This window comes from Sinocyclocheilus anshuiensis, unplaced genomic scaffold (genome assembly GCF_001515605.1).
Source record: "Sinocyclocheilus anshuiensis isolate Anshui unplaced genomic scaffold, SAMN03320099.WGS_v1.1 scaffold741, whole genome shotgun sequence".
NCBI lineage: Eukaryota > Metazoa > Chordata > Actinopteri > Cypriniformes > Cyprinidae > Sinocyclocheilus > Sinocyclocheilus anshuiensis.
In genome coordinates this window covers 144463-166222 of record NW_015539867.1, presented here as the reverse complement: position 1 = coordinate 166222, position 21760 = coordinate 144463, and the positions used below count along the sequence as shown (strand labels likewise).

Sequence of the window (21760 nt, the reverse complement as noted above, 5' to 3'; positions counted from 1 at the left end):
GGAAAATAATGTGTTTTTTGAACCTTAAACCGCATAAACACATTTCATTACACCAAATACACAAAATACTGTTCTTTTTAACAGCATCATATGACCCCTTTAATACTTATACTACATATAAGAATAAGAAAAACAACATTATACATAAAATAATATAAATATATAAATGATTGAAATAAATACATACATTTGAACTAAAAAAGTATACTTTATATAATGGTATAATAATTCTAATAATAACTCAAATTAATACAATAATATTAATATGACTAAATAAATAAATGAATAAAAAAAACTAGGTTGCGTGACCAGCTTAAACCAACTAAAACAATTGAGCCAGCTGGTTTAAGATTTTTTTTTTCTTTCTCAAAATGGTATAAAGCTATTTTTGAGTGGAATAGCTTAGATAATTTGCTCTTAGAAGAATTCAATAATATATATTTGAATTCATATTGAGATTTTTGCCGATGTCAGACTGTGACATCCATCTCTGTGATTGTTAATTTAATATAAATCTCTGTCTTTAAAGACAATATGAGTCTCTGATTTTGTTGAAACATGTATTGGACATAAACTGTGGTTTGACAGGGTTTTATACAGTTTAATGCGGTTGTAATCTTATTTCTGCTGTCTTCAGTGCAAGGTGTGTGTGTGAAATAGACTTCCTGCTATGGAGAGTTATGCCTGGTTGGCTATATTATGCAATTTCATTATCATATGGGCCATGCATCTCACATCCCATTTATTATGGCAGATAAATAGCTCCCCACAGTTTAACAGATGGCAAGGAGAGATCCAGCAAGGAGATTTACACTGGCTTTCTTCTGTAGGTTAAAGCCAGTATGAGACATGCACCTTTAGGAATGTGTGTATGTGCATCTCACCTGACCGGCAGCCAGCCAGCCGTATTTGTCTTCTGTAAGATTCATGTCACGGTCGAAAGAGTATAGTTGTCGGTATCGCAGATGCTCAATGTCCACAAGGTTGAACTGGCGACGGGCATAATAGTAGCTCTCGTTGTTTCCTTTCCTGGGAAAGTCAAGCCATTCCGGATGGCCAAACTCGTTACCTGGAGAAAGAAAAGTTTGAAAAATGAAGATTGCAAAGGCTGGTGAAAGCTTTTATCACCAACAAGAAAACACACCCCAGAGCATTTTAAGGTAATTTTGTGTGGTATGAAAATATTATAACTTACATCCCCTACGGGTCCTTTTCTCATGAGATTTTCTTACTGCACTGTTTTTAACTAAATAAGATTTATTTTTAATTTTACCAGCATTACAATATATGCTTGGCCATCAACAAGCAGAAAAATCAGCCTTATCTAAAGATCTCCAAGCAAGGTTCAAATGTTTCATTCATTCTTTCTTTCTTTCTTTCCTTCTTTCTTTCTTTGATATAAGTGACAGAAACTGTAGTCTTGTTGAAAGAAGTCTTGTTGGGGTTTATAACAATACATGAATTTACAGTAAGGAACAAGTAATAACGATAAGTAAACAAATAAATAAATAATAGTATTTAATACTTTAAGCTATGTAAATATTACTACACATTACATATACATAAATAAATACAAACAAACAAATAAATAAATCTGTAAAATAAATAAATTTGCTATGTAAATGCTACTACACACACACACACACACACACACACACACATTTAATAATTATAGAATACTATTATAGAATAACAATTATATAAAGTACAAATAATAATAATAAGTCAAAATAAGAGTTAAAGAAGGGTTAAAGTAATTTTATTTTCACCAAAATAAATATTTTCGTTTTGATGAAGAGCCACAACTTTCTTCTCTTCTTGATGCAAACAGCATTACTTTCTCAATTAAAGCATCTAGCTAAATTTATACTAAGGAGTCCTTTCATAGACATTCACTGATTACCAAGAAATGAAAAAGAGCAGCAGCAGAAAAGGACATTGAGACAGTGAAGAAGAAATAAAAAGTGAGAAAGAAAGAGGGAGAGTATCAGAGCGATCAAATCCCTCAGCTTCCACTTGAACTTTACTTAATGTGCACGGGGACCTTCTGCAGCAAATAATTCTGATAGAGTCATATCATGTGTCAACCGGAGAGAGACAGAGCATAGGCTAGCAGTGGCGGACACTCGCACAAAGAACCATGACAGCTCAGACCCCACAATTAAACGAAGAGAGTGAAGATGACGAGACACTTTGTCTCTCTTACGGCTCCTGTCGCCTCCGTCATGCGCCTTATACTGCCGCCCCATGAACTGAATACAGACACAACGATAAGGGACGTCCACTGCTCTCCACCTGCACATATATTAAGATAATCTTAAATTATTCAATGCTTGCACTGACGCCGTACTCCTGAAAGTTATGGGACAGCATTGAAAAGAGCAGTTTAAGCCCTACACATCTGCTGTTTTTCGGCAGGATGGTTCTCCTGAGTGAAAGTTTAGCTTGAGTGAATTGCGATGCTCCATAGATTCACTGCCTATGCAAAATCCTGCAGTTGTATGCATGAGGCATTTTGAAAGATATATAAAGCTCACTTCATAACACCGGTTGATTGACAGGTAACAGGGGTCGAACTGTATCTTTCACAGGTTAGATCAATATGGGAGCTATAACTTGGCAGCATATAGGGGAGATGGATTTTATCCAGGCCAGAAGGACTGCTGCTGTCCAGGTGCAGGTTAACAGCTACATTTTCTTTTTTCTTACAGCCGGGAGCAGATGCTACAATCTATAGATTGAAAAGTTACAGAAGCAAAAGTAGAACTGTACATTTTCTGAAGAAAACACCCATGCAAAACTCAACCGTGCAGCGGTTGCCAGGTGTTCTGACTACTTTAAAGTGTATTGCTATGTGGTTGCCAAGTAGATTGAAGAATTGAACTGAGAATGTCTTTTAAATTCCAGTTTCAATTGAGGTGACAAACAGGATGAAGAATTGCAATACGAATTAAAATTAAAATTCACATTGCTCATTTTTAACTAAAAACAAAGACTGTCAGTACAAACATTGAATGTTGGTTTGACAATGCCTTGAAAGTTTTGGAAAAGTTTAAAATCCATTAAGTTTGAATGTTTATACACTACCGATCAAAAGTTTGGGGTTGGTATGATATTTTTTGTTTCTGAAAGACATCTCTTATGCTCAACCAAGGCTGTATTTATATTTACAAAAAATAAAGTAAAAACAGCAATATTGTGTATAATTTTAAATTACAATTTTTTATATTTTAATATATTTTAAAATGTAATTTATTCCTGTGACTGAATTCTCAGCAGACATTATTCCAGTCTTCAGTGTCACGATTCTTCCAGAAATTATTCTAATATATTGATTTGCAGTTAAAGAAACATTTCTTATTATTATCATTTTTGAAAACGGCTGCTTAATATTTTTCTGGAAACCATATTACAATTTTTATTTTAGGATTATTGGTCCCACTTTATATTAAGTGGCCCTAATACCTGTGTACTTACATAGTAACTAGATGTGTACATAGTATGTAACCACAGTGTAAGTACACATTGGTACACAGTTGTAATGTTTGTGTAACTACACATATATAACAACCCACTGAATGGTATGTGTAACAGGACATTGCACTTTTTGGTAATGAAAGTACAAATGTGTAACAGGACTAATAGCACTTTTTGGTAAAGAAAGTGTTACACTTTATATTAAGTAAACAATTCCTATGGATTTACCATGTAATTACTCTGATGTTACACAGCAGCGGCCAGTTAGGCTTTACATATAAATTGTGGTTGGTGTCCAGAATGTTACACTTTATATTAAGTGGACAGTTCCTGAGGAGTTACCATGTAAGTACACTGGTATTACAGTGGTGCACCAACTCCACCAACTTGAGATCCAACTCCTCCCACTTTACATATCCCTAAATCTACCCATCTCCACCCCCTGGATCCCAATTCCACCCCTAAACCAATTACGTTTCTACATATTGTTGTTACAAAATGTAGTTATATATGTCCTGTTACACATTTGTACTTACACAAACCATTCGGAGGGTTGTTACATGTGTGTAGTTACAGAAACATTACAGCTGTAGATACTATGTACCAATGTGTACTTACACTGTGGTTACATACTACGTACACATCTAGTTACTATGTAAGTATACAGCTATTAGGACCACTTAATATAAAGTGGAACTGGATTATTTGATGAGTAGAAATAATTAATTTAAAAATTAACTGTAAAAAAAATATAGCATTTATTTGAAATAGAATTTTGTAACAATGTAAATGAGTATAAATAAACAAATAAATAAATCTTCATTCTTTCTTTCTCTCTCTCTCTCTCTTTCTTTCTCTTTCTCTCTTTCCCCAAACTTTTGAACTTGTAGGCCTTATGGACAGAATCATAGATGAAACAATAGAATATTAGATAGAACTGTACAACAATAGACAGACAGACACAGCACAAATGGTCCAAGAAGTCTTAAGTCAAAGTCCTGTAAGTATGAGCGGTAGTGTTTACCTTAGCAAGCACCACAAACATGCTAATTTTACCACTTTACAAAATGCTGATGCATATAAAATTCACATTTTGCATTTGTTTGTGTGAGTCACAAGAGTGCATTAAGACAACAAAATAGCACTCACCCAACATCTACACCCAACTATGCAGTGAGACCTTCTGAATAGGACAGAGTCAGATTTGTCAATTAGTGTAAGCATACTATTTTCATTTTTAATTAGGCAGTCCACACTCAAGTAACCACACAAAGAGTATGCATGGATTCTTTCTTTCTCTCTCTCTCTCTCTTTCTTTCTCTTTCTCTCTTTCCCCAAACTTTTGAACTTGTAGGCCTTATGGACAGAATCATAGATGAAACAATAGAATATTAGATAGAACTGTACAACAATAGACAGACAGACACAGCACAAATGGTCCAAGAAGTCTTAAGTCAAAGTCCTGTAAGTATGAGCGGTAGTGTTTACCTTAGCAAGCACCACAAACATGCTAATTTTACCACTTTACAAAATGCTGATGCATATAAAATTCACATTTTGCATTTGTTTGTGTGAGTCACAAGAGTGCATTAAGACAACAAAATAGCACTCACCCAACATCTACACCCAACTATGCAGTGAGACCTTCTGAATAGGACAGAGTCAGATTTGTCAATTAGTGTAAGCATACTATTTTCATTTTTGATTAGGCAGTCCACCCTCAAGTAACCACACAAAGCGCATGCATGGCACACACACTTCCCTTTTAAGATTTCACTAATCCCATAATCTGATTTGACGTGCAGTGATGTTTGAAGTCAAGTTTCTCTTTGGTTACTATAGCGTGAGGCCAAAGATCCTGGTGAGCAGCAATGGGATTTAAATAGTTTGCATGAAAAGCCCTCCAAATGAACCCATAAATAAGAAATTGACTTATTTTTAGCTCTCCATCTCATTCATGTGTAACAAGCTGCAAGGTGGAGATTAGATGGTCTTTGAGTTCAGTGTCAATTTGAAGTCAAAGAAAGAAGCTCTTGCCTTCACTGTTAAAGATAATGTGACTTGTATGCGGCCTCTGTAGAACCGAGACTAACAGATGAGGCTAACGGAGGCTCAGTCTGGATTATGGCCAGAGAATAAAAAAAACAAAAAAAACACAGGCATATAGTGTTCTAACAGTACAACATGCTTTTTGAGAATGATGTGCATTTTCTATGCATATTAGCTGAGGAACATTAAAAGTATGTATTAATAAATGAAGTGTGACTTGATGAGAAATGACATTTTCAGCTGTAATTAACCTCCTTCAAAGCTACCTGTTATTTTTGAATTACCTTACCAAACAACAGGTAATTAATTGTACGCTTCCAACTTCCTCCACACATCTAATTGGCTCTGTAGGATACTATGATCAGTCAAGTGTATCTGGAAACCAAATTCAGATGAATATATATATAAAAAAACATTTTATTTATTCAAAAAAGTGTCACACCAATTTCTAACTCTGTGGATTTTTTTTTTTTTAATGTTAATGTCTTAAAGGGGTTGTTTACAAGAAGGAAATTAATACAGGTTTTCTTTCATTGCATCATCACAGCAGAAGAATGTCAACCATAGTTAAGCGGTTTAGTTTATGCCACATCATATTTCAAAAGACTTCACTCTTGGTCACTTATGCTGGATTTTATGAGATTTTCCTGACAATGTTATCCTCTACCAGGCAAAAATCTTATGTCCAGTTTGAAATGTCATAGCAAAATAATAATTTGAGGTACAAATTAGGACAAATTATGCACTATAGTCCAAATCTAAGTAATAATAAAAGCGTTTGCCTTGGCAAGCACCACTGAATATGCTAATTTCATACCTTATACAAAATTTTGCTTGTGCATACAAAAAGTTACTTTTTGCATTATGTTTGGGACAGTCACAAGAGGCACATTCAGACAACAAAACATTAAGATCAAGACTCTTTTGCATTACAAAGGCCACGACCTTGCGGTTTCTCTGCTGGGTAAGTCTTCTGCCAAAATAACACTCCAAAGTTCTGTCTTAATAACCAGGAGCCAAATGTAGCTGGATGCTTTTAAACATAGTCTGTGTGTCTGGATGCTTTTGTTTAGTGTGCAATTTCGCCTTCTGTCTGCCTCTTCCTGTCTTAATTAGGGGGAGTAGGAGTTTGTTTAATAGGAGGAATAACTCCCTTTCTATTCCAGTAGGAGCAAACATATGCCTTTACTTCACCACGAATCTAATAACACAGACATACACCAGCCCCAAAACGTATTTTGCTACTTAAGCAACCCTTAAAAAGCACAAATGTCATTGCAGTAGATAAAATAAAACACAAGTGGCATTTATGTAAGGAACAATTGCAAACTGCACACTTCTCAAGCTAAATATTTCACACTGCTTGGACACTTTCTGGTCAACAGCTAATGTCCAGTTCAGGATCATCTTCAAGTTCATGAGTAATGCAGCTGGGTCATTCCAAGTCAACTCAATCAGAGGTCTGATATTTCTCTGTAGAAACAATATCATTTTTATGCAAAGTGACCCACATTTGGTTATCAACATATTGGTCAAATTTGGGAACAATCTGGGAAATCCCCATATTTCTGGGACTGAAGCATATGGCCTTATAAATGAAAACTCCATAAGAAAACTTTGTTAAGAACCAGAATCTAAAAGGATACTGTGATATCTTTAATACTTCCTGAGCAAACCTTGGAAGAAAATTATTTTGCCACTCAGACAGGTATGTCCTATGCAAATGTTTTGATAGAGGGAAAGATACCTTTCTAATTTCATTTTTCTCTTTAAAATAAAGAGGTATGAGCTATATGCAAAATGACCCACATTTAGTTTTTGACCACTGAAAATGTGAACAGTTTAACAAATAACTCACAGATTCAAATTAAGAGCATCTCTGGAACTAAAACAAATAGGGCCATAAAATGAAGGTAACAAAATAAAATTTTGTTAAGAACCAGTATGTAAAAGGATATTAAGATAACTTTTATACTTCTCAAGTGACAGGCATGCAAACAAAAGTACAAAAGTAAAAAAAGTACTTCCTAATAAACCAGCAGGAACAGAACATAATGTTCGTAAAACAAATGGACAACTGCTAGAGCAGTCAGACTAACAAGAGATATCCAAGAACAGAACAGAAACAAATAGAAGAGGGGAATGGCATGTTTTGCTCCTTGTTTCAGAGTTCTCAGCCTTCCCTCTTCCACTGAAAAGGACTGAAGAGGTACTTAAAACAGAGAGTAAATAAATACAGGCCAACACTTCCCGCCCACAAACTAAACTCTTTCACTGCACGAAGAAAATGGCACCCCTTTCAAATTCAATTAAAGCCTCTTCAGGCACATTGCCTCTTCTCTGATCTCCTGCTGAAATTTCTATTAATCAGGACTGGTGTTTTCCTGCTTCCACTTCCACATACTCCAGTGACAGGCTGATTTGTTCTTGTATTTATTTAACCTCCTTTTTACTTGAAACTTTCATTCTTTTTCTTCTTATTTCTCCCACGTTAACCCCGAATCCTTGGATGTGCGCAGATAGCGGGTTTAAATTGGTGGAATATTTGCTCTGCTGGCATGTTGGGAAAAAGAAAGAGTCGTTTAAGATTCCTGTAGTGTTTTTGTACTCTCGTCTAAAAACATACTTTATATCTGATGGTTATATTTAATGATAAATATTACATGTTAGATTAGATGTTATATAAATATACACACATGCATATATATATATATATATATATATATATGGTATATATTTCAGAAAAATATGTTATTTATATATATATTAAATATATTTATTTAATAATAAATTATATGAATATAAATACAGACATGTAAATACATGTAAATATTTTCAAAATATATACTGTATGTGTGTGTATTTACATATACATATACATAATAAATACACAGAACACACACATATATTATGCAAACCAAAACTTTTAAATTGGATGTTATTAATCGCGATTAATCGTTTGACAGCACTAATATTTACTATTTCTTATTATGATTTTAAATCTGTATTTAAACTCAGAACAATCTCAAAGTAAAAAGAGGTGCTAAAATCTGATTTTGTGGTGGCTTTGCTTTAAAATTAAATGATTATAGTCTTAATTCAAGAGATGAAGAATTTGTAAAGTCTCTGACAGTAATTAGTGTCAGGAATCAAATGTAATCCATTACATTACTTTAATAAAGTAATTGAAATAGTTACACTACTTATTACATTTAAAATAAGGTAACTTTTAATCTGTAACCTACATCTATCTATCTATCTATCTATCTATCTATCAGGCATCAGAGCACAAGGATCCACATCAGATTTGAATGTTCTCCCATCTTCAAAATCCCAATTTAGCCCCTCTATGTACATGCATAGCCTAAATAACAGAGACCTGCAATGATGGTTGTAATAACAAACAACAGAGGCAGACAGGCGTAGCAATTTTTGATCAGTTCTCTAGTTCCCTCGGAGAGGAGCCAAAGTCAATGAGAGAGAACTACTAATCAGAGGAGGAACACTGCTAACATCAATGTCCAATAGCACAATGATCTGGAGAGAAAGAGGGCCAAGAGGAATGGACGTGCACCACAACCATCTCATGAAGCAGCGGATGTTAATCTGCCAAGCCTGAAGCAGCTCTCACAGTTCAAACAGCGACCTCTGAAACGAGCTGGAATATTTACAGAGCTGTGCTAGCGTGTCAGCTGGTGTAGGAGATGATGTAGCCACAGCATGCTAATTAACAGTGTTAGCGGGGAGAGAGATCGATGTGTTTGTGTGGATGGATTTGAGCAAAACTGAGCATGGATTTGAGTGCAGTCTAGTCTTTCACCTGAACAGCCAGGATGAACCTGCTCTGTTCCACCAAGTTCTTCTTTACACAGTTTACATTAGTTCATAATTCAGTTACTTAAAAAGTATAATTGACCATTTTCTGCTCTACATCTAATCACTAGAAATTAGTTTGGGAGTCACATTGTATTTGGGGCTGTTGTCACATTATGTTTTAAGTCTACAAATAGCCTATTTGTATTTATGTTTTTTTCTGAAAAGCCTATATTAGACCGTTTGGCTGTTTTCATTGTGACAACTTACCCCAAATAGTGTGACAACATGCACACAAAAAGATGACCTGTGTTTGTTTCTTTTTCCTGTACAATATGGGTGGAAATGTTCAATAACTTTTTTGTAAGACTTCCAGGCTTGCTCCAATATAGAAATTTAGTTAAATAAACAATTTCACCCTGAGAAATATTCAGTAAAGTGTATATGAACTAGCCCCAGGCTTCCGTATACTCTAAAACATTTTTGTTTAGCTTACTATCTTACACAACCATGCTTATTTTTTTATTTTATGTTATTTTACTGGAAAACAAGACAAAATAAATAAATAAATAAATAAATAAAATAACAAACACAACTTTGCTTTATTTTATTTTATTTTTAACAGGAAGATAAGACCATAAATAAATAAATAAATAAATAAATAAATACATACTTCAAGAACCCTGTTTCTGCCTAAAAAAATAACTGTGAGGTAATGTTTAAAATAATATAAATATAGATATAAAGTCACAATTATGAAAAACCCAGACTTCCATAAATAATAAAAAAGGCTTCTATAAATAATATAAAGAAATATATATGAAGTTGACCCATAAAATTAAAATAAATATATACATAACACAGTGAATTTCACACAAAATTCTCTGCCTTCCAAGAAGGAGCAAAGTTTTGACGTTTACACAATTACCTTTTGAAATGCAGGTATGTCCTTTTCCATATTTACCAAATGTTTTTTTTTCCATTGCTGGCCTTTCTCTCGCTTTGAGTTAAGAGGATTTTTTCTAGGATGAGGAGCTTTAGACTTGACATGCCAGATTGATTATTTTGCTCGAACAATTTGTTCTCGCTCAACACAGGCTAAACGACTGCCTTGCCATCGATCTGATGGCACTGCTGTTTGCCGTCTGGCCTTGACTGTTTCGAGTCTCAGGCATACATTCCTTTTTTTCCTCTCTGAATGTGCTCTGCCACTCGCCTTTGTGTGCAATTATACCAGAGTGCCTTTACTTACTACTTGCAGATGGAGAGATACAAAGATGGTGACCTTTGGACATATTACTGTTTTCAGTACTGTCGCACAGACATGGATGAGCAGACAAAGTGAAATGCTTTTATGCGTTTGATAGAAGAGAAGTGCGCTTGTAATGAAAGACATCTTTACTCATCCAGACAGCAATCTTTTAACGCTTCAGGCCCAGCACGACTGAGTGTAGTTTCTTTCCTGTGTTGTGATGTGTGTACACACTTACTTCGCTTTCTTTCTGGCCACTTGTCTGAGATAGTGTCTTATTTTACGGTATTATAGACATCTATTTTTTAAACTGCAATGCCAATAGCAACCACACCAATATTGGGAACTACTAACCATTTGAAACCCATTCAAAAAATCCTCAAGGGGAAGATCCAGTAGCACATGATCAGCCTTAGATTCAATATGCCTTACAACTTCAAAACTAGTTTACGCCTGCCAAGAATGCCAACAATCCCTCTTCCTTGGTGGAGGCACACTAAAGAAAAGCACCAAGTATCCAGCAAAACTGGTTTCCAAGGAGACTCACCCATGAAGTTAAGGTAGCCCTCCCCTCCTAGACTGTGAGTGAGGAGACGGATGAGTTTATGCAGCTGGATGCCGCGGTCTATAACAGGCGTCATGGCAATAAGAGCGCTCATGTTGGTGTACATCTCTTTGTCCATCAGCCAGAATGCCAATGATTTGTCCCCAACCAAGGCCTAGAAACAAGTGTAGAGATTTGAGTGTGTAATCATATATAACGAGAATAAAACACCAAAGTGTTTGTGAATGGTAACCAGCAAAAGTTGAGTTTCAAATTGACAAATTGCTAACTTGGTCATGGCTCTCAGCATAGGTAATAGATGCTTCCCCTCTCCTTCTGTTGGTCAGGGTGTGAACAATGTTCTCCAAATCCCAGTCCTCATCCCGAACTTCCTTCAGGACCTTTGATAAACGATTAAGCAACAAAAAGTTCATGAGCAAGTGCTCTTACCATTTTTGGTATCACTTTAGAAAAATGGTCTGTTTTTAACAAGTAACTATACAGGAAGTACTGTAATACATACTACATTAACACTGAACTTAATACTATTAACTAATATGGAAGCAAGATTAACTAAGCAGTAAGTAATAGCAAATTTAGAACAAAGGAAGTTCCTTATTAGGTATTCATTAATTACTAAATAAAAATATAGTTATTGAAAACAACTTGTTAACTATGACCAATTAATAAAGAATAACCAATTAATTACTAATCATAACACTAACATGTCTAAAAAGATTTTTTGTTTGCTTTTTATTCTTAACATGGTCATAAAATGTCTTTTTCAGAAGCTTGCACCTCAAATGGGTTCTTTGCGGAAACTAATTTTGAAAATTATATCCCCCCAAATAAGTTGGCTACAGGTTGAGATTGTGACTACAACTCTTATCAAAGGATGAACGTATGTTCTTTGTTTATTTTAAACTTAAACATAGAATAATAATAATGATAAAAATTCATTTACATTTTTAGGAAGTGATGCTAACAAGCTCATAATTGGATTTGTTCACTATTATGAGCTCTATTCAGTGTTAGTTCAATAAGTCTCCGACTCTAAAACACCTGTTTTTATTGGCAATAGCCTGGAGAGGACTTCTCTTTAGGATATGTATATAAACAATGATGTTCTCTGGTCAAAAACAATTTGCATCCTTAATGATCTTGCCTTCATAGTAGTTAATCGTATTAAACTCAGTGTTAATGTAGTACAACCTATTACTTCCTGCATAGTTACTTGTTAACAACGGACCATTATTCTAAAGTGTTACCCAATTTTCTATAACATCATCAATATTTGGATGGACAAAACAAAATTTGCATCCAATATCTGGATCAGCAGAATTAGAATGCATTGTGAGCAGCTCCAAACTGAAAATGAACCCAAATCGAAGTTTACACATTGACCCCTGCACTTACATGAAAGGATGCAAACTGAATTAGTTGGGGTAGGATACATGAGTCTTTGAATGGGAAATGACAAGCAGACCCCATGGGCGGCTAGATTTTTTCTACCATGTCAAGTTGAGGTCAGAGCAGCATCTGAGAGTCAATTGGGGACAAAACTCAATGTAGCGAGCTCAATGGCCTGAGAGTTCTCTACAGACCAGGTGTGGGATCCTTCATGTGTGAAATCCCAGATTGCCATTCTGCATTCGGATGCCCGTCCCCTGTCCACTGTCTTTCCCATGTCCCGTGTTTTGGAACAGCCATCTTGAAGCTGAATCTGTACTTAGTGAAAGACTGGCTCATTGACCACATTAACGGTCGGAGCTGGTGAATCTCATTGACTTTGCCAATACTGACTGTTGTTCTGAGTCGTTGATTTGGCACGCTTTGTGGGAGCGGGTCGATGGCTATGTTTGGACTCAGTGGAGCAATGTTCAGGTCATTGACTGGATCAGTGTTCTATGTTGTCCTCCAATGACTTATTTGAGAACGAGCTCAGACTTCGAAAGAGTCGAAACGAAAGATGAAATTTCTGTTCGCAAAAGGTGACCTCCCAAACCGTTTCTAGCTTGCAAGTGCTCTGTGTTGATCAGACACGACTTGAGTGGCCAAGGGTCAACGAGCACAGCTGGATACTAGAACAAGTCTGGCACCCTCCATCAGAACACAGGATTAAAGTCTCTGTACTGCTCGAACTCTCTCTAACGAACACAAACACCTGCTTACTGCGAGACACCTGTTTCTGATTATGAGTATTTACCTCGGGATGTTTTTTCCCCTGGTGAGCATATTCATTTGGCACATCATTTAATTTTATAAACATTTCAGAGCATACTCATAACTAGTCAGGAGGTTGGTGTTTGTTTAGAGTTTGTTTGGAAGTATAAGGTGAAGGGGTGAGGAGAAACATGCAGACAGAGAGAAAACGTTGTTAATACTTCAAATTATTCTTCCATGGATGAACCTTGTGAAAAAAGTTTAAACCAGCCTAAAGAGATTTTGGTCTCTTAGCCTGGACAAAGTTGTTTGCTGGTCAGCCACTGGTGTCTTGGAAATCATTCTAGATCATTTGAACATCAGCTTCCCTGCTTGGCCAAGGGTGGTCTATTTTGCTGGTTTTAGAGGGGTTTGGGCTCTTATCAGCTGGTCAGACTGGGACACCAGCAAAATAGCAAAACAGACCATCTTTATAAGCTGGGAATCTGGTTTTCAGATGGTCTAACTGGTCTCCCAGCCTGACCTACCTGGCTAGGACGGTCTGTTTCACCACTTTTAGGGGAGTTTGGCCATTTGCCTGCTGGTCAGCCAGCTAGATCATGTAAAAATCAGCTTCCCTGCCTGGCCAAGCGGGTTAGATTGGTTTGATAGGCTGGGAATCTGGTCTTTAGATGGTCTAACTGATCTCTCAGCCTGGCCAAGCTAGTCAAGTTGATATATTTAACTGGCTTTAAAATTTTGGTTTGGATTGGTTTTGGGAACTTTCCAGCTGGTCAGCCATCTCCAAAAAAAGCAAAACAGTCTAACCTTATAAGCTGGGAATCTGCTCTTAATGCTCTTAAGATGGTCTAGCTGGTCTCCCAGCCTGGCCAAACTAGTTAGGTGGGTAGGTAGGTTTGTTTACATGGTTTTAAATGGGTTTGGGTATTTTGCCACCTGGATGACCAGCTAAACCTCTATACCAACAACTAGGCTAGTTTAGAATGTTAGCACTAAACAAAGGAGCAAAGAGACAGAAAGGAAGTGACTCTGACAGGCCCCATCTCTCTCTGCTCCTCCTCCCCTGCTCACCATCATTAGAGCAGAAGGGTGACGGACAGATAAAGGAAACCTTTTAATAACACTGCAACCTTTTAAGAGGGGGCACAATCGACAGAGCCCACGGGCGAGCTGGAGCCAATCAATGCGGCTGTGCCCTGCCATCTCCTAGCCTCCCACTCCCTATCTGTTCCATCTCTCTCCCGCTTTCTCATTCTGTCAGTGGAAGGGGAGACATCTTCCACCTACAAACTTCTCTGTTTAAACAGTACTTTTCCTCCTTATTAGAAGCGTTCCCTGCTCTCCCTGATGGGACTGACTCTCACTCTGTCATTAGCAGCAATGCGTTGCACAGATAGAGGACGAGGTCTGTGATAGAATCGCTCCTCTGAGGAAAGATGTACTGATGCTGTGGTGACATTTTAACAGCTGGTTGTTTTGCCTGTCTTTTCCTTTACATTCACATGTTTTTTAAGTTCTCACTAAGATTAGAGAAGTCTCCTCCCACATAGTCTTTCGCCTGGGGAGTAAACTGTCCTATACTTTCTCTCTTAATTTTCTTAATGTCTTAATTTTCCTTCCTGTTGCTCTCGCTCTTTCCATAGTAAGCTATTATTAAAGTCCAAACTCAGCCATGTTCCATTTATTCAGAATTGACCCGATTAACTCCTTAACACAAGTTTTTATTATCCTTGATTCATCATTGCACATTATTCCAAACACAAAATATGTCTCCATAATCTTTCATAAAATGTAATGACTTGCTCTGCTACTTAAATGACTTTCTGTTTTTGCATTTACATGGGCTATTGGTTAATGTTAACCAACAGCCATTTAAGCTCTGTCTGCATACATTCTGATACAGAATGCACATTTTGCGGACTGTCTAATCTTAAATTTTTTTTCTCATTGACTCATCCTGGAATAGGTCACATTAGGTAAAACAGGTTTTGCTTTTAAATGCTGGATATCGAATCACTTTTTAAAAATTACACAGAATCAACATTCCCAAGATGACTTTAAAGTATCTTGTTTTATGTGTGCATCATATGAATAATTAGTACTTTTGTGACATAACTACTGTTAAAGTGAAGCCTAATTAAAGACTAATCTTAAGACTACACAACTGCACATTCAGTGTTCTTTGAACCACATTAACACTTTTTTAGCACCAACACAGATGATGATCAGTATTTGATAATGAGCTGTAAATCCTCACCACTGATCTTGATGTTTAAGAACCAAAAGAAGAATCCTATAAAACTGAAAAACAGCATTAATCAGGAGCTGAAGAGGGACAGCGCACACATTAACGATTTTACTGCCTCGTTGCCCTTGTCCTTATATCATAAAGGAGGGGTGACCATGCATGGAAAACAAAACAAAAATGAATTATACTCACATAAAGTCACTTTCAGATTCGCGTTCATTTTCAAACTGATTTACACAGTTGCAGAAAGTTGTTTATATATTTAATTAGAACTTCTGTTATGAGGCTTTGGTTTATGATTTGCTATTTTTACAAGCACGATTATTTATGCTTGCATATGTGATGCAGCAGAAGGACAGAGGATACAACAAAACAAAATATTAAATCATTTGTGAACATATTTTCTGGAAATTATAAAAAAAAAACATAACTGAAAATAATTATTTGACAATGCAAGCAAGCTGTCTTCATTATTAGTCTATAATTAGTTCACTTAAACATAAAATGATTTATCATTTAATGTGACCCCCCATGGAAATACATAAGGCAGAAACTTCAAACTGAACATTCCATACAATGTACAGTAAGTGAATGGGTGGCCATCAAGCTGTGAAAATAATAATAATAATAAAAATTCTCCAAGTCTCCTAAAGCTATACAATAGATTTACATGAGGAACATAGTAAAAATTAAAGCCATTCACTTCAAATCTTGCTTGATCTTCACTGTATGGAAATGAGCAGCTTGGACATTTTACTAAATAGCTTCATTTGTGTTTGACAGAAGATAAAGTCAAACTGGTTTGGAATGACATGATGTAAATGATGACAAAATTGTCATTTAAAGTGATCTATCCCATTAAATATGATAACATCATTATGAAGTAAGCTTCATGCTAGAATCAAAGACTTTGGCTCAGAAAAGTTTCCTTCCCTAGACAGAAGTTTGAATCACATGCATTCAAAGCCAAAGCTAGAAGCTGTTTATTTTCCCTCTTTTAAAAAAAGATCAAATCAAAAGAACGGAACGGTTTCCTGTGGAGGGAGTGCATCAGGCCAGCGTGTTACATGCCCTGCCAGCACACTTACACTGCTTTACAATCTGTGAAGATCTTTCCAGTCGAAATATGCTGCAGTCTGCCTGTCTGCCGTCTTTGTTGTGTTGTGCCGTGTAATTAATTACAGTTCACTGAATGTGACAAGAACTTCGGCTCACATTTCCTCTTAATATAAGCTACACAACGAGAAATTAGGAAGAAGCGGAGGGGGGAAAAAAACTGTCAGGATTGTTAAAACAAAAATTCCTTGTCCAGCAAGCACATGTGCGATGAAGCTAAAAAACTGGAAGACACAGATAAGCAACATGAAACACCGAGACGTAAACAACAGAGGAACAGGAATAAAAAGGAACTCCAAATATACTGCGAAACAACAAAAGAAAAAGAGCAGCAGAACTGAAATCTCAAAGCAAAGTGGTTTTCCTTTCTGAAACCATTCCCCCTTTTTTACGAGACACTTTTATGTGATAAAAAGCAGGTTTTCCATATTTGAGACAGGGTTAGTACACTAATACAAGGGACGCAAAGGAGATTGAGGCAGAAACCACAAACTGCATTTGGAAACTCAAAGTTTCTCGCTCTTGCAGGCCTTCGGCATGTGAATACAGTCTTCAAATAAATATGCCACTCTGAACAGCAATGAGACATGCGCAACGTCGATGCCTCTGAACCACGGGATGTAAGGAAAGGATTAGAAACACGAGTCCCAGTAGGATGGCTTTAACACAGAGATTCTTAGATGATGTAGAGACGACAGGAGTTTGGGAAGAGTCTTTTGTGAAGCAAGGATGAGATCCGACTCTAATCTGTCTTTACAATGGGTATCAGCTCTCATTTAGCAGTTCATTTGCTTTCAAAAGAAGAGGTCATCTTTTGTCGTAATATATGAACTACCCCGCACACAGCACATTAGCTTGATATTATGTGCTTTTGCTAAAGTACATTATGGATTTACATGTATGCCTTTGGATGATTTGTCACCTTATACTTCATTTTTATCAGTGTATGCTTTTCCTGGAAACTGACCCCTTGACCTTGCTGTTGCTACTATATACACTTATGTATAAGCAAACGGCATCATTAGCAAATCAAATGCGTTTTAAATTTAAATTTGTAATGGCAGATTGAAATGCAGGAGCGCTTGTGTCTGTGTTTGTGTTTATGAGCAGAAGAAGGGCATAAATAGACAAATCAATAGATGATAAGCTGCTGTGTCATCTCATTGGGACTGGCCAACTCCCAGAGTTCAAAGTGGTCAATGCACACATGCTATAAGTCTTTGAACACCTTCGAATCCAATCAATATTCTGAGTTTTCTGAGGATTTATTTTTTTCTCCTAGAAAACTTTTCTACTTTAAAAAAATCTTGGTGAGTAGGTGCAGGTTTTATTTAGCTACAGTTATGCCAAGAAGTGTGATAAATCTGACAAAACCTCATAGACATTTTTAATGTTTTTTAAAGTGTCTGATCATCAAGGCTGCATTTATACATAAAAGCAGTAATATTGTAAAATATTATTACAATTCTAAATAAGGTTTTCTATGTAAATATACTTTATATAATTTATTCCTGTGGTGACAATGCTGAATTTTCATCAGTCATTACTACAGTCTTCAGTGTCACATAATCATTCAGAAATCATTCTAATATGCTGATTTATTATCAATGTTAGAAATAGTTGAGCTGCTTGATTTTTTATTTTTAGGAAGCTTTTCTTTGATGAATAAGACGTTTAAAAAGAACAGCATGTTTTGATTAATAGCCTAGTAAATAACATGTTGTTATTCTGAAAATGCAAATGTTTTTACTTTTTATTAGTCTAGTAATTCTAATTAGATTTAAAGACAATAAAAGTCCAGTATATGAGAAAATTCATGATGAGCAATGGAATAACTAAATAAATCACAAATTATGAAGATGCAAATAAATGAATAAACAGATAAATAAATAAACTTGATTAACTGATTATTTAAAAAAAAAATTAATAAAATGATGCTGGCTGGACTCAATGCATTGTGTTCAAGTAGGGGCACCACATGATGCATCATACAGACGCTTCACACAGAAAGCAAACTACTGCTGTGCCATGGCTCTGAATATGACCATGCCATAAAAGCCTAAAAAACCTCAAATAAAATGTAATTGCTAAAGATACAGCAAAGAGAAGTGAGAAGGACAGAGAAGAGAAAAACAAATGTGTTTTTAAGCACAAGCACGGTGCCAACTGTGCCTCCCTGCTGTCATATGCAGCTGTAATTCCTCAACTGTTCAGTAGAGGGAGGAATGAGTACATAAAATTCAGACAAAGCTTTAGGACAACTATAGAGACTCTAAAAACAGTCACGAGTTAAATATTAAGAACTGTGCTCCCATGAGCAAAGATGGCAGATTTCAAATCTGGAGATCATACGGCAGAAGAACAAGTGCCATTGAAATGAATGGAAATGCTAACAGGAAGTTTTCTCCTCTAGATCTCTCTGCTAACACATTCAATGGCCAATCAAGACTTGAAGCTTGAGAAAACAGTACTGCTGGCACAACATATCATCTTCTCTCTCATCATACGTTTACAATAATTCCACATCTCATGAAATCTGCTATTTAACCAAACAAACAGGAAGTGCACATGCCTAAACCGTAGACTTAATTACTGCAAACACAGCTCCCCCGCAATCACACACATTCAGTGCAGTCTGACGGGAAGAGAGAGCCAGTTATCTGCCTTAGTGATCATCATATCTTCTTTTCTCTCCATCTTTCTCTCCCTCCCACATTTCTCCTCCTCAGACCACGAAGAGAAATAAAAGTATATTGATCCATAATTCATCCACCGGAGGCTGAACTAAAACTCCAATATGCTCTAATGAGGAAGCCAAAAAGAGTGACTTCCCATTACAATTATGCGTTACAAGCTTTAATTGTTCCTCTTGAGAGCAGACGAGCACGAGGGTGGGGTGTTGACGTGGGTGTGGAGGTAATGGAAGATTATTAGATAATTCGAGTTAATTTGCTTAAGCAAATTAATCAAATCAACAGCCACATGGAGCTCAGCACCAGGATATGAATTAAACAAATAAGGGTTGTGGAGTGCTTTTAGCCAGAGAGGCCAGAAGGATATTAATCTGTTTTCTAGTGGCACTGCTGGTAATTACACACGATGGCTTTATTTGCCACCATGACCTCTTTCTCCCAGAGCACATAAGAGATCGCTCGCACATACGCTCACACGTAAATAAATACTCACGACTACACACAGATAAAATAAATGATCAAACTCATAACAGACTAAAACCTGCTCACAAAGATCCACGCTAAGTGCTTGTGTAGTTAACAATATGCGTAATACTTACAATACAATAAGGTATGAGAGGTTGTGCTGTATTGTTATTATAACCATGTTAGCCATGATGTGCACTGGATGGGCTTATTGCTTTAAGGGTTACTATATAAAATAAACATTTTGCATAAGAATAAAAGAAGATCACACAGTAACAGTATGTAATTCTATGGCTGCTTTGAAGCCATATGGTGAAGACGTGTTATAGCTGCTACTTAATATTGTAATATTGTGTTGTTTTGACACAACACAAACGAAACAAATGAAACAAAAACCTCAAGACAACACAAACAAAATTTAAACAACACAAATGAAACAACAACCTCAAACAACACAAACAAAACAAAAGCCTCAAGACAACACAAACAAAACAAAAACCTCAAGACAACACAAACAAAACAAAAACCTCAAACAACACAAACAAAACAAAAACCTCAAACAACACAAACAAAACAAAAACCTCAAGACAACACAAACAAAACTTAAACACAACACAAGTGAAACAAAAACCTCAAGATAACACAAACAATACAAAACGTCAACACTAACAAAATGAAACAAAACAAAAAAAGAACACAACATAACTAAACTTCAGCAAAAACAAAACAAACCTGAATTAAAAATAAAAGAAAAATATTTAAGTAAAATAATTTTTTTATTTAAAATAAAACAGAATACAACAGAAAAAAATAAAACTTCAACACAACCAAAACAAAACCTAGACAAGAAAAACCTAAACAAGAAAAATAAATAAAATAAAATATGCCATGATGCTTATGTGGGAATGTGAATTTAAGTGGTAATGCACACAGAAACACCTATATGATACTGTATGTCTCAGTTAAAGTTGACCTCTCCACCCAACAGACAGCAGCAGACATTATAACTGCCACCCGCCACAGGCCACCAGAAACTCATTGTGATCTAATCTGCTCTTCAGTTATAACTTCATTTCCATTTCCCTTCTTCAGGAAGTATGACTGAACTCTCGCTCTCCTCTCGGCCCCGCAAATCAAACGGCATCGTTAATAAACCTATTGATTCCACATATTAATGTATTCATCACCGAATACAGTGAGGGAGAGAGAACAGCTGCTCTCTTTATGGAAATCTCTAAAGATTTCATTAGCTTTTGGGGAGGTTTCATTATAGACCGTGGCCCTCTTCTCCTCCTGTTTCACTCCACTCTGTTCATCATCTGCATTATCGATTCGGAGAGGCGGACATTTTAATTTCACAAGTGAGCCACGCTCAGCCGACCTCTGTCACAGCGCAGCGCACAGCTGAGAAGCCCTAACGCTGTGTGTGACATAGGAGGAGAGGAAGAGAGACACAGAAAGCGAGAAAGAGGTGGAATTCAGTAGTAAATCATGAGGGAGTTTGCCCTTTTGAACACCTCATTGTGAAAACGGGAGTTATGGCATGGAGAGGTGAATTGTGGACATAAATTTAGTCTGAGGGGGGTCACAGAGACAGGGTTACTGTAGTTTGTCAAGGGATTAAAAGAAAAGTTCTTCCAAAAATGAAAATTAATTTACTCACCCCCATTCTTCCAAACCCATATGACTTTCATCTAAAAATAACATAAAATTATACCATAAAACTGGTACATAGGAGTTGTGGGTTGTACTCAAAGTCTTCTGAAGCCTCTTAAGTTCACCAAAGCTGCATTTCTTTGATCTATTCTAATACATTTTAAAATGTAATTTATTCATGTAATGGCAAAGCTGAAGTTTCAGTCTTCAGTGTCACATGATCCTTCAGAAATCATTCTAATATGCTGATTTGCTGCTTAAGAAACTTTTCTTATTCTTACTAT

The 21760-nt window shown here is 36.2% G+C and overlaps 1 protein-coding gene across 1 annotated transcript in view; it reads right to left on the bottom strand.

Annotated features, from left to right (window-relative positions):
- Positions 1-21760, bottom strand: part of LOC107685012 (1,4-alpha-glucan-branching enzyme-like) — a 163955-nt gene that overhangs the window by 36112 nt on the left and 106083 nt on the right. The window contains exons 11-13 of the mRNA XM_016481431.1: positions 11426-11536; positions 11139-11310; positions 885-1069 (exon numbers count right to left, since the gene is read on the bottom strand). Coding sequence (XP_016336917.1) covers positions 885-1069; positions 11139-11310; positions 11426-11536 — 468 coding nt within the window. The remainder of the gene's footprint in view (positions 1-884; positions 1070-11138; positions 11311-11425; positions 11537-21760) is intronic.